This window comes from Notolepis coatsorum, assembly GCF_963971535.1.
Source record: "Notolepis coatsorum genome assembly, contig: SUPER_6_unloc_1, whole genome shotgun sequence".
Lineage (NCBI taxonomy): Eukaryota > Metazoa > Chordata > Actinopteri > Aulopiformes > Paralepididae > Notolepis > Notolepis coatsorum.
The window spans coordinates 461,792-488,484 of record NW_028174883.1 but is presented as its reverse complement, the minus strand read 5'-3'; the positions used below and the strand labels follow the sequence as shown (position 1 = coordinate 488,484).

The 26,693-nt window shown below is 41.9% G+C and overlaps 1 protein-coding gene across 2 annotated transcripts in view; it reads right to left on the bottom strand.

The window, feature by feature from the left end:
* Positions 1-24,765: 24,765 nt before the first annotated feature.
* LOC311231273 (LETM1 domain-containing protein LETM2, mitochondrial-like) overlaps positions 24,766-26,693 on the bottom strand; it is a 38,950-nt gene continuing 37,022 nt past the window's right edge. For both annotated transcript variants that reach the window (XM_084338271.1, XM_084338272.1), the window contains exon 11: positions 24,766-26,378. In XM_084338271.1, coding sequence (XP_084194397.1) covers positions 26,334-26,378 — 45 coding nt within the window. In that variant the 3' untranslated portion in view covers positions 24,766-26,333. The remainder of the gene's footprint in view (positions 26,379-26,693) is intronic.

Here is a 26,693-nt window from a genome sequence, read left to right as displayed (position 1 = left end):
GTTGATAGGGTCGGACATAATTTTACTTTCTACTTTTTCCGCGTTTACCGTCTGTAGAAGGCTAGGTAGTATACTGGCAACGTAATCCTCTAAGTACTGAGGTGGCTGCCGTCTACGCTGCGGGCGATCTACTTTAGGAGGACCGTTTTGTGGAGTGTTCATCATAGGCCATTTCAATATTAATACCACTATATTAATATTACACTAGTTACCCTCCGGCTCGAAGGACCAATTGTAACTGAGGGGTACAATTCCCTGACTGTATTGATAAGTATGGTATCATTAAACCACTACCGCTTTATGTACTTTAATTACTGGCCATACAGTACACGATATATGAATATGATGAACACTTCCCACAATGAAATCGGTTCCAGTCAAAGGTATTAATCAAGTATTTAATGGAGCAAAAGGTACATAGGATACTTTACATTATTCTTTGAATGCACTTGTAAGGCAAAGGAGTATGCGTAGGCAAATCAATAATGAATGTCCATTCTCTGGTTACGCAGGAGGTAATTATACAACCTGAATCTTAGGGAATTATATCTATGGTACACTAGTAATAGCGGGAGATACTGGAAGGGGTTCCCACTGGTTGTAAGCCAGCAAGGGGGTAGAAGATCTGTCGGTAGTAGGACGTCTGGTCAACGATGACTAGGGAGACTTCAGGTACAGAAGCCGGTGCAGTAGTCTCTTGATCCACAGACGAATACAGCTTGGTTCTCTGGTAGACTGTAGCTCTACAGTGAAGAAAGCTAGGCGGCCTCAGGCTCTCTGAGCGCCGACTCGACTTGACTCCTCTCGGGGTAAATCCAACACGTGCAGGCGTCGGCGATTATCCGCTCCATAAATCATAGGACCAAAGCAAATATATTCCAGCCGCAAAGGGCTATGTAGTCGTCGGGTAGATTAATCCAGTGTACATGTCCATACGGTTCTCGCCTAGGTCTCCTCGGGTGAAAGCGCCATGCGGTCGGCCCAGCCTGGATAAGAACTCTAGCTGATACGAGAAAGCGTTGGAGATGCTGGTCACTATAGAATTCTAACCGCACGATACACTATACACAAATAGACTATTAAAGACTCAATAGAAATATGTCGCACTCGACGGTATAGCGCCAAACTCTGACAATTCAGTTACTAATTCGCACGCGGTCTCGATGCTCTATTCTGAGGCCAAACAGGCCATACTTCACCGCACGTTGTATCGTGGGTGAGGCTTCAACTTATCGGTAACATACTAAATGGACGAAGGGTACGGAGGTAAAGGGCTAAGGGGCTTCTACATTCACCTGCGCCGTATTTATACGCACGGTGCACAAATAGTGCCACTCTCATTTCTGTCGCCGTATCCCTGGGCAGGGCCGGGGCAAGTACAGACATGTCGTGTCGGTGACTTTGAACTTGGCTCCGGGGGCCGGTCCCTGGCGCCGGTGGACCGCTGTCCAATAGGAGAATGAACTATTATGGGCTGGACTAAAGGGATATTCCGTGTATATGTACAAGGAATATACAAGGGATATCAAACGATATACAAATACTATGCAATATATATCAATAAATAAATATATATATTCGGTTTAATCTGATCCTTTGTAACAATAATAATAATAATAATAATGGCTTGGATTTATATAGTGCTCTTCATGACACTCAGAGCGCTTCACAGAGTCCATTATTCGTTCATACACAGTCATACCGGTGGTGGTAAGCTACAATTGCAGCCAGAGCTGCCCTGAGGCAGACTCACGGAAGCGTGGCGAATAATCATCGCCTACGGCCCCTCCGACCACCACCAACATTCATTCACATGCATACATATTCATAATCTTCCATTAGTTGGATGTATGGCCTCTGCAAGGTTGTGTGCAGCCATTTGTTTTTGTAACATCTGCTACATCTGTCCCACATGTTCTTTCCAGCTCACAGTTGTTAGTTCTGCCCCTCTTGACTGTGACAAAAAGGTTTTGAACAAACTTAATGTCATAGCTTGTATTTGATGATATTCTTCTTTGTTATTTACTTGAATGGTTTGATCATTGATTGATGGAGTAATATGGGGTTTTGATAAACTAAAATTATTTGTTAAAATAACATAAGCTAACATATATTTTTACATCTATGCAAATGCATGCAATATGTATAACTTGAATAAGTAATAAATACAGAAACAACATGTTTAACAATATGTAAATGAGTAGCTACATTTATTTTACATTACATTAACATTTATACGGTCTTTGGCCCTTTGAGGGCAACCATAATGCTGATGTGGCCCTCTGTGAAAATGAGTTTGACACCCCTGGTCATTGATGGGAAACCCTGTGTCAGTTCCCTGGGCTGCCTTTAAATAGATACACAAATGTTCTAGAAGTTATGAGTCAGTTCCCTGGGCGCCTGTAGCTGTTCCGCAACCGTTCCTACTTCCGGGGTAGGCCTGATTGGCCCCGACAGGCACGTGACCCGCCGCGGCCACGCCCCGCGGCAGCCCCAGGAGCAAGCGCGCTACTGCTGGAGTTCGCTTCGCCTTTCACATCGCTGCCGTTGGCGAAAGCAGGATGAGAGCAGGATGAGAGGCGAGAGCGTAGATTTAGCTGTGTATCATTTAATCATTTAACATTTGAAAGGCATACATTGTTGTCATACAGAAGTACAGAATACTTTTATCCAAAATGCTTCTTACTGTTACACTGTTAGAGACTGTGCAGTGCATGGCTTTAGTCTCACTCGAGTGAGGAAGACCGCTGGTTCTCCAACATACAGCCCGCTGGTTCTCCAACATACAGCGGTGTGCTCTTCAGAATGTACCGGGAGAAACGTTTACTGTACCCCGCAGATATAATAAGACCGCTGGTTCTGGCACATACAGCCCGCTGGTTCTCCAACATACAGCGGTGTGCTCTTCAGAATGTACCGGGAGAAACGTTTACTGTACCCCGCAGACATAATAAGACCGCTGGTTCTGGCACATACAGCCCGCTGGTTCTCCAACATACAGCGGTGTGCTCTTCAGAATGTACCGGGAGAAACGTTTACTGTACCCCGCAGACATAATAAGCATATAAGCAGTGCTTACTAAGGTTATTAGTTACCGAATTAGTCATTCATTTGTCTGCTTTCGCCAACGGCAGCGATGTGAAAGGCGAAGCGAACTCCAGCAGTAGCGCTCTTGCTCCTGGGGCTGCCGCGGGGCGACTGCTGGAGCAAGCAGTCACTTTTGGTGAGTTGTTTCTATACAATTCAGTTATATGACATTTAGGTATGACACAGGACTACACAAGCATTTTTAGTGTAGAAATGTGTCAACAGACTAAAGCAGGGAACCACAATATTTTGCATACGAATTATGCAGAATGTAATATCATAACTGTCTATTACTTTTCTTGCAATTGAGCCAATTTTCCTTAGGTACGGTTCTGAGGTGTGTGTTCAACAGAATGTAGTATCAAAAACACGTTCACAAAAAGTATGGGTTACTGAATGCTGAACTGCACTGTTATAATCACTAAGCCAGACCTTACCTGTGTCCCTGTATCACTTGTCTCTGCTGCCCTTTGATAAAAAAACGTCCCTATGTCCATTTTCCTTTTTTTTGGGCATATTTCAGTTAGTCACAGTAAAAGTCACCTAGTAAAAGTGAGATAATTGACAATATCAAAACATGCTAGGGCTGTACCGAATAGTTCGAAGCTTCGTTCATAATGTTGACATTCGAATTCTAAATCAACATAAAAAATTGTAAATAATTGGATGGATTATCCAAGGGGGGGGGGGGAGCGAGCGAGAGCATATATGTATATAGGGTATTAGATAGCAAGTATTAGGTGTATACCTTGTATATTACATTTATTTAAATGGTAATTTCATTGGATGTGCACTGTTAATTAATGCTTGTATATCTAATTTTATGTTGTCATGTTTATGTTTATGTGTTTGTTTAAAAAATAATAAAAAAAAAATATATAAAAAAAGATTAAATAAAATGACATACCTTGCCATACCTTGCCATACCAAATTGACGCCCCTGGGTGTAACGTGTGGAAGGATCACACTACCCCCCTTAGATCCTATCCGCGCTGAGCAGGCGCCCCGACCGAACTGTAGGAGTCGCTGTTTACAACGACCCGGACCCACCCCGCCAGCTTCTCCCACCCTCTAATACTGCCAATTGTATTAGTGTGAACGGCCAGCCAAGCTGGTGACAACGCCGGGAGCTGGATTCGAACAGGCGAATCCAGCGTCTCCGGCGTTGGTGACAAACGCAATCTCCGCTACGCCACCTGACCGCCCCGTGTGTGTGTGCTCCATTTTAATTTATTCTTTATACGTGTATGTTGACAATTTGAAATAGATATATTACAAAAATAATAATAATAAAAAAGGCCTATATATATATTTCAATCCCCATCTATTGGTGCATTCGGTTGGTCCTCGTCAACTTGTAAAGTCGGAAATGTATCATGTGACCAAATGGTGATAGCGTTCGAGTAGCTGGAACACTGTCAATCACACCATTCTGATTGACAGGCTAAAAGCAATTGGTTTTGAATCTTAAACAACCAATGGTAAACACCACGCTGAAAAGCATGTGCATATCGGTGTGTGGAGTGAAGTTGTGGAATAATTGACCCGAATACATCAAACAGAGTAAACATGTGGCACAATTTAAAAAGCAGCTAAAAAAATACACATTGGAAAAATACAGAAATGAGTATTGAGGATCAACAAAGTTATGTTATATTGTGTATGTAGTGCGGTACTATATTCACTGCTGTCAAGTGAATCAAGTTTTTTTCTTTTCTTGTAATCTTTTAATATAAGTAAAAGTATATTCTATATTGTAATACACTAAATTATGTTATATCTAGTCAAATTAATAATAATAATAATAATAATAATAATAATAATAATAATAATAATAATAATAATAATAATAATAATAATAATAATAATAATAATAATAACTTTATTTGTATAGCACTTTTCATACAGAGGTTGCAGTTCAAAGTGCTTCACATCAGTAAATATACAGGCATGGGTGAGCATAGCAGGGTATGGTAAATCACAGTGTTTCACATTAGGATCTAGCATCATAATAGGCTCTCTATTCAGTAATACAAATAATAAAGTAGTTTAAAATGATTAAGTTTAAAAATTATAAAATAGAACGGACATACAACAACAGTAAAACATTTAAATAGCAAGGTTACAGTAAAAAGTGTGAAAAATAGTTTAAAATGATTCAGTTTAAAAATAGTCATCAGTGAGAAGTAAAAAGTGTAATAACCGACACATGAATTTGATAGGCAGTGTAAAATAAGATAAAATTAGCATAGAAAAGTAGGCAGGGTAAGAATAGTGCAGGTAAGTCATTGAAATGCCTGAGCAAAGAGATAGGTTTTAAGCTGTCTTTTGAAGATGTCTAGCGAGTTGGCTTCCCTGATGTTTTGGGGTAGTTTGTTCCACAGTTTTGGGGCATAGTTGATAAAGGCTGCATTACCGATCCTCTTTTGAATTAATGGAAGAACAAATATAAACGTAAGGGGGTAGGGATCAATAAGCTTAGCTTCCCTCTACTCCTTTTTTGGACATGTCTGCTAACCAAACACATTGCTCTTGACCTTTTGTTTATAATTCCTTATTTTCTTCTTTTTTTAATGTTTTTCTTTTAATGTTTTTTTAATTTGTTGCTATGATTGTTTGGTTCGACGGAACAAGATATCGTGAGTTGTTTGGAGAAATATGGAGAATAACATGTCCAAAAATAAACATTTCATTCATTCATTCATTCATTCATTCATTCATTCATTCGTTCATTCATTCAGGGTGGAAGAGCTAGTTTGCTTCTGTGTCTATTATGAAATGACAATTGCGCGTTGACACGCCCACTGCGCGAAGCCTCTGTGCTCCTAAATAACTTTTTCCAGTTCGCACATATCTATTATCTATGACTAATTCTATCTATTTTTAGGGGCAAATGCGAGTGAAATAGTCGCGCTGTGGTTACATGACGTCATCGCTATTTTAGAGCTGCTCTACCGGTTACAAGGTATAGTCAAAATCCATACTGTAGAGCAAATTCATACCGTTTATACCGTGTACCGTTTATACCGTCCACCCCTACCTGGTGATTAACTACAAATTATTGTGAACTTTTTGATGTGTGTTAGCTAGCCAAAACTATCTCTGGCTAGTTGCAGCAACATCAGCTAACGTTAGCTAGCACGTTCTGGGTTAGCTAGCTAGCCAGCTAGCTAGCATTTTAGCAAATTTTGGTCAAACTTCTAAACGGTCTAACAAGCATAATTCATAGGATTCGTTTAGGACAAGACACATTTGTACTATTGAAAATACTTGAACAATGCTAAACAATGTTCAATTGTTATCCTTTCAGATTTCCATGTCGACTTGCTGGTGATTCTGATCACAATCATGTCAAAGCGTCACAGCTTGATGGACCCTACCCAGACCCCTTCATCCAAGCAAACCAAGCCTCCTCCCAGCACTAACTGGGACCTTTGTGTCCTCTGTCAAGTAGTTACAAAAAAGGCTATAAGCTTATACAATGATTTAATATGCTAAACTTAGTTTTAAATTCTTTAATTCACATTTGTTTATTTCATTTGATTTTTCCCGACATAATGCTACCTGCCCCGACCATATCCGTATAAGTGGCTATCTTTTATGTGTATTTTACCACTGGTTGAAAACCACTGCTGTAGATCACTGCCGGTACGTGCGCTGGGGAGGCGAGCCTTTATCGCTACCGGGGAACATAGGACCCGGGGAACATAGGACCCTTTTTTTGTTCGGGAGCGTTCGGGAGCGGGCGGGACCGGGGAACATAGAACCCTTATTTCAGGAGCGGGGAACATAGGACCCTTTCTTTGAAAAAAAAGCGGGGAACATAGAACCCGGGGAACATAGGGATGACCCCGTTACAAATTAACCTTTACAGTGCCCACTCCGAAACAAAACAAAACAGTCTGTTGGTAGTGGCTATGTGTCCCTGGCAGAAGACCTTCTCCGGTTCCGTACCCTTCAGCACACACCAATGGACCTCAACCTGGAGCTACTACACTGTAGATGATGGAGATGGCATAGAGTCCACTTTGAAGAGACACAATGCTGAGTGGCACAAGAAATGTAGGCTTAAATTCAACAAAAAAGCATATGATGAGCAAAGTCAGGGGAAATTAACTACAGCACAACAGGGCAGTACCTCATCTGCACACACACGGTCTGCCCACAGCCATTCACAGTCCACAGAACCTACTTGCTTCTTTTGCAATGAGCCTGCAGCAGGCTCTTCAGGTTTACACAATGCATCAACCTACAACATTGACAGAAATGTGAGGAAGTGTGCTCTTGAGCTCGAGGACACTGCTCTGTTGGCCAAGCTTGCAGAGGGTGACATGATTGCCCTAGAGGCCAAGTACCATAGTCTCTATCTGTCATCATTGTATAACAGAGCTACATCTAAACAGGCTACATCTAAACGCAATGATGGAAATGAGTCTGGCCTACATGGCATAGCCTTTGCACAGTTAGTGGCATACCTGGAAGACATGAGCAGTGATGAGAACAGTGCCCCTGTCTTCAAATTGACAGACATCGCTCAGTTATACAAGACCAGGCTGCCAGAGCCATCTGCCTGGGGCTGGACAAAAGAAACAACTGGGTGGCAGCCACTCTGGACCACTCTCCCTGAAGCAGCAAAGTCCTGCTCCCTGAAGTCTTGCCATGAGCTGGTCCGCTGCAACTGCCAGAAAGGGTGCACTGGACGCTGCTCCTGTGTCAAAGCTGCCCTTAAGTGTACAGATCGGTTTCTGTTCTGGGGACTGTTAAGATTTTAGATATTTAGTTCTCTGCTTCTCCGTCCCTTGATGGTTTTTGAACTTTTTGTTTTGTAAAGCGACCTTATGACCAATGAAAGGTTATTTATAAATCAGTTAAAAAATAAAAACATATTAAAAAGTTAAATAATAAATTAGTTTAAATAACTTATGAGACTTCCGGTTAAGCATGGAGACGGGATAGACAGAAGAAAGTGGCTCCCGCACAATTTGCAAACTATTTATTTATTTGACAAGCGACATGCTGCAATTCACCCTTTAAACTTTAAGACTAAAAGACGAATACTGCACTACGTTTCATAACATGACGGGAAGAACAAAGGAAACCCATAAAACGCTGAATGCAACTTCTACTAGCCTCCCAGCTACTGCACTTGCTAGCGGGGCTAACAACATGCCTGCTTCCCCAGCCAAAGCTAACACAGTGTCAGCCAGTGGTCAGTGGTCACCTCGCTGCTGGAATCAGCTCTCGCACTGGTGAGTGAATCCCTGGAGGCAATAAAATCCACGTTGGATATGCATGGACAACGGCTCACCTCCGTCGAATCGGGCTTGTCTGACTACAGCGACAGAGTCGTCGAGATGGAGGGCGCATATGCTCAACTCAAAACGGAGAACGCTCTGCTAGCCGACAAGGTGGATGATCTTGAAAACCGCAGAGCCAGGTTCTCTAGATGTGGGAAGAAGAGAAGGGAACCTAGGATGGGGATGGGAAGGGGATTATTTTGGGGGTTACTTACACCATATGCGGTCCGGGAAAGGTCTGTATTTTCTGTTGTTACTGTTGTTTTTGCAGATGTTGTGGTTACACATACATATGTTTATATTTACTTATACAACGGCATGCAAATTTCTCAATTCTGATTGGCTGAAACAGTCATTTTACACGTGTTTATTCTTCACAATTCCACGCTGCTGGCCCAGGACCCGCCCACAACCGAATCACATCACATCACATCACTCCGCCGGATCACAAGATGCCGGACAATAATTTAACAAATGGATATGTTGATAACGACTAAACGACTAAATATCAAGCGATTCTGTCACATCGAATGTCTTAGTCCTTTAAACAATGTTGGATGATGTAATTGATGGGTCTTGAATCATTGTGTAACAAAAGAAAAATCGCGGATTAATTGATTGATTAATTTGCAATTTTTTTTCAATTTCTTTTTCCTTCTCTCTGACTGCAGCCCTCCCTCTCACACTGTCCGACGCTGGGTCAGTCTCCACCCACCCCAAGCACACACACACACACACACACACACACACGCACACACGCACACACACACACACACTCCTGTCTGCAACGCGGGGGATAGTCAGACTGAGAGAGAGCTGGGTGCTGCGCTGTTCTAAGTGAGCATGGCCTATTGAGTTGATTGATTGATTGATTGCTAATTTTATTACTGTACGCTTGGTTTCCAACTGGTTAAGTTTAGGCCCTCTACAGTAGGTTTAAAAAAATAAATAAAAAAATAGGGCGAAGAAAACCTTTTTTTCCTATAGGGCAAAGAAAACGTTTTAATTTGTTTTACCTACTTTCTATAGAAGCATCTAAGAATGAAGTTCTATAGAAAGTAGGTCTGCATCCCCTTAACAATTGTGTGTATTGAGCCGTACTGTATTGTACCCATTCTGCATCTGGTAATACAATTTTCAATCAATCAATCAATCATTCCAATAACCACTAACTTCATAATTAAAAACTAAAGAAAAGTTGGATGTGTTAGTTGGTTGGATGTCTTAGTTGAAAGGCAGTTGGATGTGTTAGTTGGTTCGATGCCTTAGTTGAAAGGCAGTTGGATGCAATAACACACAGTTGGATGTGTTAGTTGGTTGGATGCACTTCAAGCTGCTTCCACATGGAGGCAACTTCTCTCAATCATTCCAATAACACACAGTTGGATGTGTTAGTTGGTTGGATGCACTTCAAGCTGCTTCCACATGGAGGCAACTTGTCTTTTTTGTAGTTGTGGGAACTACTTTTTCTGGCGGATGGTTTTTTCAATAAATCTTCGATTAATGTGTGTTTATTGTATAGCAATAAGGTTGGATGAATGTGGCAGTTGTATAAAAGCATTACACCACTTGCAGTCGTGATTTGTGAACAATAAACCATGCCTAGGGGGGTCTAACGACCCTCGGCTCAGCCTCGGGCCTAACGACCACCCCTAGGCATGGTTTATTGTTCACAAACCACTCCTGCGCATGATGTAATGCTTAATTATTTGTTATTTGTTTTTTCTTTATCACTTTGTGGAGTCTACAATACCCCTATACAAGGGGCCTGTATATGGGACAGTCAGACCACTCAAATCTTGAACTAAATCATGACTTCATCTAATAATGGGAGGGACAACTCTGTTAGACTGATCACATGGAATGTCAAATCTATGAACGGGCCAGTCAAACGTTCAAGGGTTTTTGCTCACCTAAAAAACCTGAAGGCAGATATCATGTTTCTACAGGAAACTCATTTATTGAAAGCAGAACAAATTAGACTACACAAACCTTGGATCAGCCAGGTATTTCACTCCAATTTTAATATTCGGGCAAGAGGTGTTGCGATACATTGTGATTTCGGACCATGCGCCTATACAAATGGACATCTCCTTTACTCTGAATAGAAAAGATCGCCCTCCCTGGAGATTCGATACCTTGCTACTTTCCGACAAGGGGTTTTGTGACAAAATTTCAAAGTTAATTGATGACTTCTTACTCATCAATAGATCGGATTCAATATCTCACTCACTGTTGTGGGAGACTTTAAAAGTGTTTCTGCGTGGTGAAATCATTTCCCATGTAGCCCATGCAAACAAAACTCAGAGAAAGCGGTTGCAAGACCTTACAGATTCTATTCTCCAGCTTGATGGTGAGTACGCCACAGACCCTTCACCTGAATTGTATAAAAAGAAGCTTGATTTGCAGTCTGAATTCGATCTATTATCCACAAAGAAAGCTGAAGGTCTGCTGCTCCACTCCCGCGGCCTGTCGTATGAATATGGAGACAAGAACAGTCGGCTGCTTGCACATCAGCTCAAGCGCAGAGCAGCCTCCAGGCTGATCCCACAGATAAGGGGTCGCTCTAATAACATGGTCTCCAAACCCCAAGACATTAACAATGTCTTTGAAGTGTTTTACTCCTCTCTCTACACATCCGAACCCCCTCCCGACAGAATATCTATGGATACATTTTTAAATGACCTAGAATTCCCATCTATAGACCCAGAGCTGGCTAAGGATTTAGACAGACCATTGAACATTGATGAGATCAAGGAGGCTATCAATGCTATGCAGAGTGGCAAGGCACCGGGTCCAGATGGCTAGGAGGCAGGTTTTTATAAAAAGTTTTGTGACAAACTCGCCCCACTTCTGATGGAAATGTTTAACGAGTCCCTGAAAAATGGGACACTGCCACATACACTCACCCAAGCAACCATTTCCTTCCTACTTAAAAAAGACAAAGACCCCACAGATTGTGGATCGTATCGCCCAATTTCGCTGATTAACAACGATGGAAAGGTCATTGCCAAGGTGATGGCTAGACGTCTGGAGAACATCTTACCTCTGATTATTTCTGAGGACCAGACTGGCTTCATTAAGGGTCGCCACTCCTTTTCTAACATTCACAGACTCTTGAATATTATACACACTTCAGGTCCTTCTCTCCCTCCTGAGGTAATTATATCTCTGGACGCGGAGAAGGCCTTTGACCGCGTGGAGTGGGAGTACTTGTTCACGACTCTGCAGAAATTTGGGTTCGGGGACACATTTATTTCATGGGTCCGGCTACTCTACTCCGCCCCTTTGGCCTGTGTTACTACCAACTCTATAAACTCCCCTTATTTCCCACTCTCCAGAGGGACACGCCAGGGTTGTCCTTTGTCTCCGCTACTGTTTGCCGTCGCCGCTGAACCTCTATCCATTGCACTCAAGTCCTCGCCCCACTTCCGTGGTATCACCCATCACGGAATCGAACACAGGGGTTCCCTTTATGCTGACAACCTTCTGCTCTATTTGATGCATCCTATTACCTCCATCCCTCACATAAAATCTATGTTGAGACAGTTTGGCTCTTTCTCAGGCTATAAGCTGAATTTTCATAAAAGTTAATGTTTCCCATTAACAACTGTTAACAACAAACTACAGTGACCCTTTTTTGTATCGACATCCTGTTCTCTCTCTGTCTTGTGGCACTTGTATGATGTAATATATTAAGCATTAACATATATAAATAGAGGATTAAATATATGTTTATTGTATATACTGAAGGACCATGTATTATCTTGTATATCACAGCAGTGCAATTGTTCCGTTCCCTGTTAATGCTGGGTGCTGTAGGAATGTGTGATTCCACTGTGTGCTGACCTTGGGCTTCTGCAAGGATGCCCCCTTCTGGTTCTGGTTAACCCTTTACTATCACACTACCGATGGAAAAGCCATCTTACAACGGGTGATGATTGAGCTACATGTGTGATGTGTAAACATATAAACATGATTAAGTATATGTTTATTGTATATGTCTGTATTGTACATGTATATATATATATCTGTATATATCTATAAGCGTACAGGCTATTCCTGCTGAAGGCCGGACCAGTGCAGATGCAGATGGAATCCTAGGGGGTTTCCACAGCACAGTAATCTGTTCCAGTAAAACTGTTACTTTTACTTTTTTTAGTTACTAACCATTGGAGTAGCGATGAGCCAATGACAAAGACACAAGTTGAAAGAAGGAGTGTTTATCTTTGCTTGCTATATGACGCTACGGACCTGTGTATAAAAAGTGATGTTCGCACATGAAAAGCTCCCGGCTTGCTTTCGTGACTTTTTTTATCTCCATTTCAAAGTCGTGCAGTGTATTGGGACTTGAAATTTGGATGTTTTGACTGTGAGCTTTTCCCTAGGATGGCATCACTATCTTTTCTGTTTTAGATTTGAAGAGCTGTGTTAGGCTCTTAGCTCATCTTTTGTGATGATTTTTAAAAACTATAGAGGTTTTATTTAAGCATTACATCACTTGCAGTCGTGATTTGTGAACAATAAACCATGCCTAGGGGTGGTCGTTAGACCCCCCTAGGCATGGTTTATTGTTCACAAATCACGACTGCAAGTGGTGTAATGCTTTTATACAACTGCCACATTCATCCAACCTTATTGCTATACAATAAACACACATTAATCGAAGATTTATTGAAAAAACCATCCGCCAGAAAAAGTAGTTCCCACAACAACAAAAAAGACAATTTGCCTCCATGTGGAAGCAGCTCGGAAGTGCATCCAACCAACTAACACATCCAACTGTGTGTTATTGGAATGATTGATTGAACATTTTATTACCAGATGCAGAATGGGTATTTTTGATTTTGATTTGAAGTCTTTATTTCGAACATGCAATGAATACAACAAACAATAACAAAAAAGAAGAAAAAAAAACTCAATCTGCATGTTCGAAAAGGAGTAGGAAGAAGTATACACTTATTTAATCCTACCCCTTTTCCACTACTCAAATGAGTGTACTATTTTAAACATAAAAAATAAATATATATATATATATATATATATATATATATATATATATATGCAAAACAAAAACTATATATGTATAAAATTAAATAAAATAGAAAACAAAATAAAAATGTAAACACCCGTGAATATCAAGTCCCTTCCTCATCCCTGTACCTTGTGAACATAATTTCCTTATACATCAGTTTGAATTGTCTCATGTTTGGACATTGCTTTAGCACCACATTTAGACTGTTCCACAGTTTCACTCCACATATTGAGATGCAGTGTTTTCTCATGGTAGTGCGTACGTTTAGCACCTTTAAATTGTGTTCTCCCCTCAGATTATAACCCCCCTCCCTATCAAAGAACAATTCTTGAATGTTTCTTGGAAGTGCATGACTTTTTGCTTTATACATTAATTGTGCCGTTTTAAATTCCACAAGATCATTTAACTTCAATGTCTTTGACTCCAAAAACAATAAGTTAGTGTGATCACGATAACCTGCAATGTGAACTATCCTTATGGCCCTTTTTTGGAGTATAAAAAGTGGTTGTAGTGTAGACTTATAATTGTTTCCCCAGACTTCAGCACAGTAATTTAAATATGGTAAAACTAGTGAACAGTAGAGAATGTAGAGTGATTTTCTATCCAGGATGTGCTTTACTTTACTCATGACTGAAATGCTTCGTGAGAGTTTAGATTGGACATGTTTTATGTGAGGTTTCCAACAGATTTTATGGTCTATTATTACACCTAGGAATTTATTTTCATAAACTCTTTCAATAATCACATCATTTATTTTAACTTGTACCTGAGTATCCAATCTACAGTTTCCAAACAACATCATTTTAGTTTTGCTCAAGTTCAATGATAATTTGTTTCTATCAAACCATTCCTTCAATTTCTTCATTTCAGATGTGATGACATCTAAAAGCTGCTGGACATTCTCACCAGAAAAAAAAAGATTAGTGTCGTACAATACAGTACGGCTCAATACACACAATTGTTAAGGGTATGCAGACCTACTTTCTATAGAACTTCATTCTTAAATGCTTCTATAGAAAGTAGGTAAAACAAATTAAAAAGTTTTCTTCGCCCTATTTTTTTATTTATTTTTTTAAACCTACTTTAGAAGGCCTAAACTTAACCAGTTGGAAACCAGGTGTACAGTAATAAAATTAGCAATCAACCAATCAATTCAATAGACCATGCTCACTTAAAACAGCACAGCACTCAGCTGCTTCTCTCTCAGTCTGACTCTCCCCCGCTGTTGCAGACAGGAGTGTGTGTGTGTATGTGTATGTGTATGTGTGTGTGTGTGTGTGTGTATGCGTGTGTGTGTGTGGGGGTGGGTGGGTACGCCAGCGTCAGACAGTGTGAGAGTGAGCGCTGCAGTCAGGGGGAAGGAAGAAGAAATTTAAAATAAAATTGCAAATAATCAATCAATCGCGATTTTTCTTTTGTTCTACAATGACTCATGACCCATCAATTACATCATCCAACATTGTTTAAAGGACTAATACATTCGCCGTGACAGAATCGCTTTATATTTAGTCGTTATGACGCTATCAACATATCCATTTGTTAAAGAATATTGTCCGCCATCTTGTTTTCTCCGAAGAATCAGCACGGCGGAGTGATGTGATTCGGTTGTGGGCGGGTCCTGGGACCAGGAGCGTGGATTGTGCCCTATATATACGTGTAAATGGACTGTTTCAGCCAATCAGAATCGAGAAATTTGCATGCCGTTGTATAATGTTCTTTAGGCGAAAGATGTTGATTTCGTCTTTGATGAGTCTTTTATGTCCTTGCTTTGTTTTTGCCTGGATTGGATCTTTCCAAGACAGTATTATTGTAACTACTTTTTCTAATTAAACCAAACTTTGTTAAATACTTTTATTCAACTCTTGGACCGCGTTCCTTTACCACTCCATCATGATCTTTCAAAACGCTGGCAACGCCTTGCTTTCATCTGAGTTAAACGGGAGGTAATTTATGTCCTGGTAGCCTGATTACAGATTCAATGCATTGCTGGTTATTGCTTCTAGCTAAAGTTATATCAATGACTATTCAGTAATTCTTACGTCTGTACCCGGGTTGGAGTCAAAAGTATGGCGTGTTTTCGACCTGGTCTTATGGAAATGATTATTAATATTATGCGCTAATATTACACTATTAATAGTACTACCTATTAAATAGTATTGCTGTGAATATGACAATTCAATGAAAGGAGTTTTCCCGGGCGGTCAGGTGGCGTAACGGAGATTGCGTTCGTCACCAAACCCCGGAGCGGCTAGATTCGCCTGTTCGAATCCAGCTCACAGCTCCGGGGTTGTCACCAGCTTGGCTGGCCGTTCACACTAATACAATTGGCAGTATTAGAGGGTGGGAGAAGCTGGCGGGGTGGGTCCGGGTCGTTGTAAACAGCGACTCCTACAGCTCGGTCGGGGCGCCTGCTCAGCGCGGATAGGATCTAAGTGGGATAGTGTGATCCTTCCACACGCTACGCCCTCTCAATGAGAGTCCGCGCTGCCAGGTGAAAAGAAGCGGTTGATTGGCTGGACGTGTGTCGGAGGAAGCATGTGATAGCCTCCACTCTCCCAGACCGACTGTGGGGGGTAAGTGCGCAGCGACCAGGAAGGGGATTGGGAATTGGCATAACGACTAACATTGGGATGGGAGAAAATCGGAGGAAAATGGAGGGGGAAAAAAGATTTAAGGGGTCAGGTGGACTTGCGCTCCCTAATTTCATGCACTATTACTGGTCTGCCAACATCCATCAAATTATTCTTTGGTTAAAAACCCCAGAAACTGACTGGTGTAGCTTAGAAGCGCAATCGTGCCGTTCATCCTCCCTGGCAGCTCTGGTCTACTCTTCTTTCCCTCTCTCTCCTGCCCGGCACTCCTCAAACCCTGTTGTTCTGTCCACTTTAAAGATTTGGATACAGTTTCGTCGCCACTTTAAACTCTGTGCAGCATCAGTCTTGGGGCCTATTAGTAATAACCACCTGTTTGTTCCCTCCACTCTGGACTCGTCTTTTACACGCTGGAACAGACTCGGAATAAATAGTTTCAAGGATCTATATGACGGTGACACTTTCTCCAGTTTTAGCTCCTTGTGTCTCCAATTTGGTCTTCCATGCTCCGATCTATTTCGTTATCTTCAGATATGTCATTTTGTACGTTCACAATTTGACTCATTTCCTAGCCCCCCTCAACGATCAAATTGGGAGAGACTCTTGGGTCTATCACCAAACCAAAAAGGGCTTATATCTGAAATGTATCCAAATACTATGTGCTTGACCAAAGACAAAAGCGCTAAGACGAGGTCCAGGTGGGAGGAGGAGCTGGGGTGGAGCTGACAGAGGGGTGGTGGGGGGGGAGCACTGGATAGGGTGAAGTCCTCCTCCACTTGTGCCCGACTCAGCCTAATACAGCTAAAGTTGGTACACAGAGTACACTACACAGCAAAGCAAGACTAGCTGAAATCTACCCGGCCAGACTCCAATCCCAATTGTGACCGCTGTAATAGTCCGCAAGCTGATCTCTCTCACATGTTTGGTCCTGCCCGGGGCTTAGACCATTATGGCTTAGACAATACTGTGCTGATTGATTGATTGATTGAAAAGTTTATTAACAGATTGCAGAATGGGTACAGTACAGTACAGCTCAATACATACAATTGTTAAGGGGATGCAGACCAGAGAAAGACTTTCGTCTTGTTTACATCAGGGTCCCCCATTTTCAATTCATCAGGACATATATGACATACATGACATACAGATAGACAGTACTGCTACATCTATACATTTATGACATATCAGATTTGCAAATACAGTACTGTTTGTGATACAAAAGTGTCCAGAAAAGGAGTGTATATACATTTGGCGTAGAAACTGTACATTGGAGGAGGTTGGATGGGTGGGGTGGGGTTGGGTGGGTTGGGTGAGGGCTGTACATTGGACGTGGGGGGGGGGGGGGGGGGGTTGGGTAGGGGACACACACACATTTTACACTACATTGGAATACTGACAAAGCCTTACTTGGTAATTTACTGTACAACTGGGTTAGGACATTTGTAGGGGCCAGTTTCGAATTGCAGTCTCACGTAGGTGTTTTTTGAGTGTTTTTGAAAGTGGGTAGTGATTCACATTCCTTTACAGCTTTGGGTAGGGCGTTCCACATTGATGTGGCATAATTGCGAAACGTGTTTAGTCCCTTGTTTGAGCCGAATCTGGGTTTTACATGATTTGTGGAGCTCCCTCTGGTGTTGTGATCGTGGTATTCACTGACCTTTGGGAAGTATTTTGACATGTACATGGGTACCTTGGTCGCGTAGTGTATCTTGTAGACCAGGCCCATTGCAAGTTGCTGTACTCTGTCGTCTACTCTAAGCCATCCTAGGTTGTCAAAGTGGGCAGGGGTGAGGTGGGTTCTAGGAGTCAGGTCAAGTAGTAGTCTGACTAGCTTGTTTTGAGATGTTTGTAATTTGTTTTTTAGTGCCTTTGAGGTGCTTTGGTACCATGAGGTGCAAGCATAGTCGTAGTACATTTGAATGAGTGCTCCTGCTAGAGTCTACAGGGTATTCTTGTTTACCAGAGAGGAGATCCGGTACAAGAAACGCGTTCGTTGGTTGACTTTTTTTATTACATTGGATGCCATTTTGTCACAGGAAAGATTAGCCTCTAGGATGGAACCCAGGTAGGTAATTTCATCTTTCCTTGTGATAATATTGTAACCGAGAAGCCGTCGGTCTTGCTGAGTTTGTTATTTGAACCGAAGAGAATGGACTCTGTTTTGCCCATGTGTAATGATAGTTTGTTATCAGCGAGCCATATGCAGATTTTGCCTAGTTCCGAGCCGAGGGCTTTTTCAACCTGTAACTTGTTCTTGTCAGAGACCAGCAGGGCTGAGTCGTCCGCAAACAGGAACAAGTTGCAGTCACAAGCTGACGACATGTCATTTGCATAAATTAGGAATAGTAGTGGTCCTAGTATGCTTCCTTGTGGAACACCACAGCTCACTGTGAGGGGGGGGGATAGGGTACCGTTTACCTCCACCATCTGTTCCCTCCCCTCCAGGTAGGATTGTATCCAGCTCACTGATAAACTATCAAAACCAATTGCTTTTAGCTTGTCAATCAGAATGGTGTGATTGACAGTGTCGAAGGCCTTTTGTAGGTCCAGCATGACCATGCCGCAGTATTTGCCCGCGTCCACCACTTGTTTGATGTGGTCGTTCAAGTAGAGAAGGCATGTGTCAGTGGAGTGGGATGTTCTGAAGCCAGATTGGAATTTGTAGATTAGATTTTTTTCCGCGAGGTACTTTTCGATCTGTTCGTATACTATTTTTTCCATGACTTTCGAGATGGATGTAAGGATAGAAACAGGGCGGTAGTTACCCGGGTCTAATTTGCTGCCCTTTTTGTGCAGGGGTGTTACTCTCGCAATTTTGAAGTCCTTGGGGACGTGTCCCTGTTTTATGGAGAGGTTTATTATGTGTGTGATGACTGGGGTGATGGCTGCTGCTGAGTCTCTGAGGAATTTGGAGGGGATGTTGTCATGGCCAGTGGCCTTGTTAGGTTGGAGGGCGCTCAGTTTTTTGAGTACCTCATCTGTAGTTACCATTTCCAGTTTGAAGTCGTCTTTGTGGACGCCTAGGTTCTTGTAGTATGCTACTATGTGTTCTACCCCATAATGCCCTGAGTGGGAGGGTAGTTTGTTTTGTCATTGATGAAATTTTTTTTAGCAGTTTTGATCATCGATAGTCGATTGCTCTCGATAGTACTAGATACCACAATACAAGTCCTCAAAAACTAAAACTAAAATGGCCAATTTTGGGTCGGCCTTATCATTCTTTTAACTCTTTTATTTTTTCTACTTATTTTATTGTTTGTGATATGCAATTTGTTTACAGTCATGCATTTTATTTCTTGTGTTGTCAAAGCACTCTGGTGCTTTATAAAGTTTATTATTATTATTATACCTTAAGACTACATGACGTGGAGGAGGGAGGCGTTCCTACTGTATACTGAGGGTACAGTAAAGCTACAGTCATGTAGCATCAAGCAAAAGCTGTGATTCTATAGCTACCATTGACATACAGCTTTCTATGCTGATGTTAAGATTAAATACATTTTTCAATGATGTTGCTAACTTTATAAACCCACTGATCCATACTTCCGATATCTACAAGTCTTCAGATATCTACAAGTGTTCAGATATCTACAACAGAAGTCTTCCGTTGGAAGATAAGCAGTTGGAACACTCCCTCTTGGGCAACGTTCTTAACTTCAGGTCTAATTATAAACACTGAGCCATTGGAGCGAGACACCAGCTGCTACCGTCATCCATCAAGCTGCTTGTGTATAAACGTCCGCCCACACAAACCCCTGCGGCCCTGCCGTGAGTGGCATCACAGCCCAGGGAGGGTGCGACCAGCTATCAGACCATCTCTGCAGGACTCAGGCCTGGCTCATTAATACACCCCATCCCATTGCCTTTTAAGATTCACTACATTTGAAACGTTCCAATATTTCTAAAAAGAAAAAAATACTATATTTTAGGGATGTCCGATATTATCGGCCTACCGATATTGGCATTCAAATGTGATATCGAAAATTATCGGTATCGGTTAAAAAATTCTTTAATTTTTTTTACATTTATTTAACCTTTATTTACCCAGGCAAGCAAGTAAGAACAAATTATGATTTTATTTATTGTCAAAAGTATGCATAATGTTGTGTTAATTCCACGACAAGAGATATGTAATGTTAATTACCTGAAATTATTCCGTTTTTGGGGGGGGGGGGGGGGGCCCTGCATATATCGGTATCGGAAATTAAGAGTTGGACAATATCGGTATCTGTAAAAAAGCCAATATCTAACATCCCTACTATATTTGAAATGCAAACATGTTTCACGTGATCTAAGGCTTCATGTTAAAGTCAAGCTCGTGAACAGCTAATCGTGGACAAGTTTCCAACTAGCAAAGAAATCACACATTGAATTGAAATACATGTCACTGAACTTATTGACAAATCACACAAAAAACACCACAAAACAGCAGAACTGGTGAAATAGTCATTTAATGTTTCATTTGTTTCTTATCCAAATTATTTGGGAGCTTTCAGAAACAAAGGATGCTACATACTTTCATGGCATGTAAACCTGAAGTGACACAAATATGTTTCTAGGGGACAGTAACACATGTCCACTACATTTAGTTGAATGGCAAAGGTGATTCAGTAGTTACTGAGGATCAATATCTTCATCTTTAACAGTAGTTACTGAGGATCAATATCTTCATCTTTAACAGTAGTTACTGAGGATCAATATCTTCATCTTTAACAGTTGTTATAAGAGGATCAATATCTTCATCTTTAACAGTTGTTATAAGAGGATCAATATCTTCATCTTTAACAGTTGTTATAAGAGGATCAATATCTTCATATTTAACAGTTGTTATAAGAGGATCAATATCTTCATATTTAACAGTTGTTATAAGAGGATCAATATCTTCATCTTTAACAGTTATATTTCTTAAATTCTGGGACTGGATTCTCAAATTATATATAATTTACAATTATTATTATTCATGTGTGATCACAGTACTATGGCTGATACCAAGTTGCATATTTCTATAATAAAACCCAATGCGATACTTATGATTAGGACACGTGCTGAATGCAGAAACCCAAAGGAAACAGAGCCAGGTTTCACCCTGAAACAGACCCGGGTTTCACCCTGAAACAGACCCAGGTTTCACCCTGAAACAGAGCCAGGTTTCACCCTGAAACAGAGCCTGGTTTCACCCTGAAACAGAGCCAGGTTTCACCCTGAAACAGAGCCAGGTTTCACCCTGAAACAGAGCCAGGTTTCACCCTGAAACAGAGCCAGGTTTCACCCTGAAACAGACCCAGGTTTCACCCTGAAACAGAGCCAGGTTTCACCCTGAAACAGAGCCAGGTTACACCCTGAAACAGAGCCAGGTTTCACCCTGAAACAGAGCCAGGTTTCACCCTGAAACAGAGCCAGGTTTCACCCTGAAACAGACCCAGGTTTCACCCTGAAACAGACCCAGGTTTCACCCTGAAACAGAGCCAGGTTTCACCCTGAAACAGACCCAGGTTTCACCCTGAAACAGAGCCAGGTTACACCCTGAAACAGACCCGGGTTTCACCCTGAAACAGACCCGGGTTTCACCCTGAAACAGAGCCAGGTTTCACCCTGAAACAGGGCCAGGTTTCACCCTGAAACAGAGCCAGGTTTCACCCTGAAACAGCCAGGTTACACCCTGAAACAGAGCCAGGTTTCACCCTGAAACAGAGCCAGGTTTCACCCTGAAACAGAGCCAGGTTTCACCCTGAAACAGAGCCAGGTTTCACCCTGAAACAGACCCAGGTTTCACCCTGAAACAGAGCCAGGTTTCACCCTGAAACAGGGCCAGGTTTCACCCTGAAACAGAGCCAGGTTTCACCCTGAAACAGAGCCAGGTTTCACCCTGAAACAGAGCCAGTTGTCACCCTGAAACAGAGCCAGGTTTCACCCTGAAACAGAGCCAGGTTTCACCCTGAAACAGAGCCAGGTTTCACCCTGAAACAGAGCCAGGTTTCACCCTGAAACAGACCCAGTTTTCACCCTGAAACAGACCCAGGTTTCACCCTGAAACAGACCCAGGTTTCACCCTGAAACAGACCCAGGTTTCACCCTGAAACAGACCCAGGTTTCACCCTGAAACAGACCCAGGTTTCACCCTGAAACAGACCCAGGTTTCACCCTGAAACAGACCCAGGTTTCACCCTTGTGTATCATCTCACGTGCAAAGTCTGGAACTGTTGTCACTGCAGCCACTTTGAGGTCGAAGCTAAACCATTATCATCCACCAGTGTTGGTCACACCACTAGATAAGAACATGGAGGCCAGTGTTGGTCACACCACTAGATAAGAACATGGAGGCCTCATCCACCAGTGTTGGTCACAACACTAGATAAGAACATGGAGGCCAGTGTTGGTCACACCACTAGATAAGAACATGGAGGCCTCATCCACCAGTGTTGGTCACAACACTAGATAAGAACATGGAGGCCAGTGTTGGTCACACCACTAGATAAGAACATGGAGGCCTCATCCACCAGTGTTGGTCACACCACTAGATAAGAACATGGAGGCCAGTGTTGGTCACACCACTAGATAAGAACATGGAGGCCTCATCCACCAGTGTTGGTCACAACACTAGATAAGAACATGGAGGCCAGTGTTGGTCACACCACTAGATAAGAACATGGAGGCCTCATCCACCAGTGTTGGTCACACCACTAGATAAGAACATGGAGGCCTCATCCACCAGTGTTGGTCACAACACTAGATAAGAACATGGAGGCCTCATCCACCAGTGTTGGTCACAACACTAGATAAGAACATGGAGGCCTCATCCACCAGTGTTGGTCACAACACTAGATAAGAACATGGAGGCCTCATCCACCAGTGTTGGTCACAACACTAGATAAGAACATGGAGGCCTCATCCACCAGTGTTGGTCACACCACTAGATAAGAACATGGAAGCCAGTGTTGGTCACAACACTAGATAAGAACATGGAGGCCAGTTGTACGATCCAGAGGAATGCATGCAGTGAAATGACAATAGAGTGAAATGAGACCATTAGGGGTTTGCAAATTGACTTGTGAAGAACACTCAAAACCTCACAACACAGAATCCACTAGTTTGATTTGTATCGCGTCAGTCCCAGTGTGGCTGGGCCCTACATGTGTCCACAAGGAGGCATCTAGAACGGGCTATTTACACATGATTTAACTGGTTAACTACTGGGAGGATAGACATTACGTTAAGTTACTGAATGAACAGCCCGTGTTCCCACCATGACCATCTTATTGATTAACAATAAAAGCGATGACTGATGAAAACTGGACGCAAATTAGAATTGAGCCTCTCTCTAGTTTTGAGGTAAGAGTTGAATAGAATCACCATCAACTCACAAAGGCAACAGAGTAAGAACAAAATATTTACAACAAATATATACTTTACAACGGGGGGTGCTCTTCAAATAATATACTTTACAACTGGGGGTGCTCTTCAAATATATACTTTACAACTGGGATGCTCTACAAATAATATACTTTACAACATGTGTGGTTGGGGAAACTAAAGCCAATACGGCCAGCGGCTTCAAGAAGATGTTATCTCTCCGTTATACCGCCGACATGGTGTTCCTCCTCATGGTGGTCATCACAAAGTTAGTGGCTAATTCTTTGAAATGATCGTAACCCAATCAAACCAATGCCAGGTGTCGAGTCGAAGCATGTCACAAACCCGTTGTTGGTAACGGATGAAAAAAAACAAATACAAATGATATACATTAAACTTTTTTGTCCCTGGCTGAAGAGAATAACCTTTTTAGCAGCACCTTGGCAATGTTGAACACACACACAAATGTTACATTAACTCAATGGCCGCCAACAACGATTTAATACGTGTTAGTCCGCCAATCGTTGAACGCCAACCACGTATATATACGTTATTGGATCGTTATTTCTTTTATTCGCTATTTTCCATTCATAAATCATCCAGGCATGCTGTGGTACTGTGTGGCAATGTGTCTGAGATCGCAACGGTCCGATACCGCCACCTGGTGGTATGCGGCCGATTCCTTTCTGACTCTGTGCGTAGGGTTGGGCACCGAAAACCGGTTCTAATAGGCAACTTCCGGTTCTGGAACCAGAAGTAACATATTTGCATTTCGATTCTTAATTTCGATTCTTAAAAAAAAATATATATATATATATATATTTTTTTTTTACTTTGTTAATTAATACCATAGTTACAGTACAGCAACCAAATTAATCTGTATCAAGTCAACTGAAAATGTGAATAGTATGAAAAGAAATTTAATAAAAAATAAAAAAAAAATTAAAATCTCCTGCGAAATAAGCTGTGACCTGTTTTGACCTGCACCTCAAAGAATCGGAAGCGAGAATCGTTTAGAACAGGAATCGATATGGAGAATCGGAATCGGAACCGGAATCGTTCAAATCCAAACGATGCCCGACCCTACACAGAGCGTCATTGAAAGTCATCCGGGCGGAGTTTTCTTGTAACGTGGATCAATATCTTCACCCAATCGCATTGAATCGCTTTCGGGACGCCGGATTCATAATGCAGTGGGGGGTTATGGCGTGGGCCAAATGGACATACGATCTAGCAGATGGCAATCAAATAATTGGAATATTCTTTTTGGAGTCTCATCTGCCACAGGTAAGAGCAATTTAACGTCAATTTCAGCTTGGTTGTGCATTGTTTTCATAGCCATCGCCTTGATCAGTGTATGGTGTTGTACTAACGAATGCCATTATTGACAATCAATGAGAAACGACCGCCCCCCCCCGCCCCCCCCCCCTTTCATGCATGCATGATGGAACATAATATACCGATCATATGCATTTGAATTTTTTATTGTAGCGTGTATAGGGACGAAATGCCAATGGATAAGTATAATATGCGTCGCGGGCTATTACTAGCCTTCCAGGAATGACCCCAGACCGCTCTAAAACCATACTTATATTCACCACGGTATAAAACGACAATGTATGGATGGAAATTTTTTTCCTTTTTCACATAAGGGATAAGGGATGTAACAGTGTTTATCAATTCAATTAAAAAAAATTTATAAAAAAAAAATATTTAGTCAGTATGAAAATCAAAATGTGATCTGAATAGTGAGATCTTTTTTTTTCTCTTCTCTTTCTTTTCTTTTTTATTCTTTATCATTATTATTATTATTTAAATGTTCTTGTTTAACTGTGGATTGTGTTTCTTTTATAATGGTATGATTATTTGTGTAAATAAGGTTATACGCCGACCATTAAGAAAATACATGTTAGTTTAGGAATAAGGGGCAGGTAATTATAAGATTTATTCTTCTTCCTGCTCCTTTTGTCCATGGAATGGCTATTTATGATTTTTTTATGAAGAAACTATGATTGTATTATTCCATGTGGCAAATAAAAACTCTGAACTGAACTGAACTGAAAATGTTTTCCTTTTTCACATCTTGAACGATAGATACTCAATGTCAAATGGGCCATAGTATTGCATATATAGCTATAATATTTAAATAGTTATAGCCCTGCAAACAAGGTGAGCGACTCCCACCGTTTACAGCGGTGGCGGTAGCTACTACAGGATGAGGATAATAGCTGGCAGTCAATGAGTTAAATAATGATGACAACAACAACAACAATAGGGAGAATTCTGCAAGGACTCTGACTGCGGGGCTGTGCCATTGGACCAGAGTCGAATAGTATTTGAAATACCTTTGGAATATTTTTAAGTGCTAGCTGTCGTCCCAAAACTACAATCCACGCTCATCGCAAAGCCTACAGGACCTCAGGCAGGCGCCAACAAACACCTGCTCCTCCGTCCTGAGGGGGGCGCTGGAGGTGCTCAGACACAGAGCCTGCACCATGGAGCGACAGCTAGGAGACTCATGGACACTGGGAACCCCCGCAGCCACAGGGCTGAGACGGCCAGCAGAGGAGCAGGCCAAGTGAGCCCACAGGTCTGTGGATCAAGGCACTGGGAAAACGCCTCGATGCAGCGTCTTAATGCTTTAACTCAACACCTTCAACCCGACTGACACACAGAGGCGTGGTCAGCGGTAATGAGCCGGACAGTGACGTATACATAATATTTACACATTTACAGATGGGAGGTTTACATGACAGTGCAATGATTCCCTTGGTAAAAAAAATCACCTACATTCTTCTTCCAAGCAGAGAAGCAATAGATTATGTTATATAATCCCTAACGGAGTGTAGCTGATCAACATGACCCAGGCTAACGGAGGCCAGGCCAGGCAGGGGTCAGGGGTCATGCCCCAGGCTAATGGAGTCCGAACAGCTCCCCTCAGCTGTCTGGCAAAGGGCTGGAACTCTGTTGTTTTTACATCGACTTCGCCGCCATCTTGGCCAATTCTGCACCTTTAGCCTAGAAACAAGAGGATAACATCAGGTCAGAGCTACAGAAACAAGAGGACAACATCAGGTCAGAGCTACAGAAACAAGAGGACAACATCAGGTCAGAGCTACAGAAACAAGAGGACAACATCAGGTCAGAGCTATAGAAACAAGAGGACAACATCAGGTCAGAGCTACAGAAACAAGAGGACAACATCAGGTCAGAGCTACAGAAACAAGAGGACAACATCAGGTCAGAGCTATAGAAACAAGAGGACAACATCAGGTCAGAGCTACAGAAACAAGAGGACAACATCAGGTCAGAGCTACAGAAACAAGAGGACAA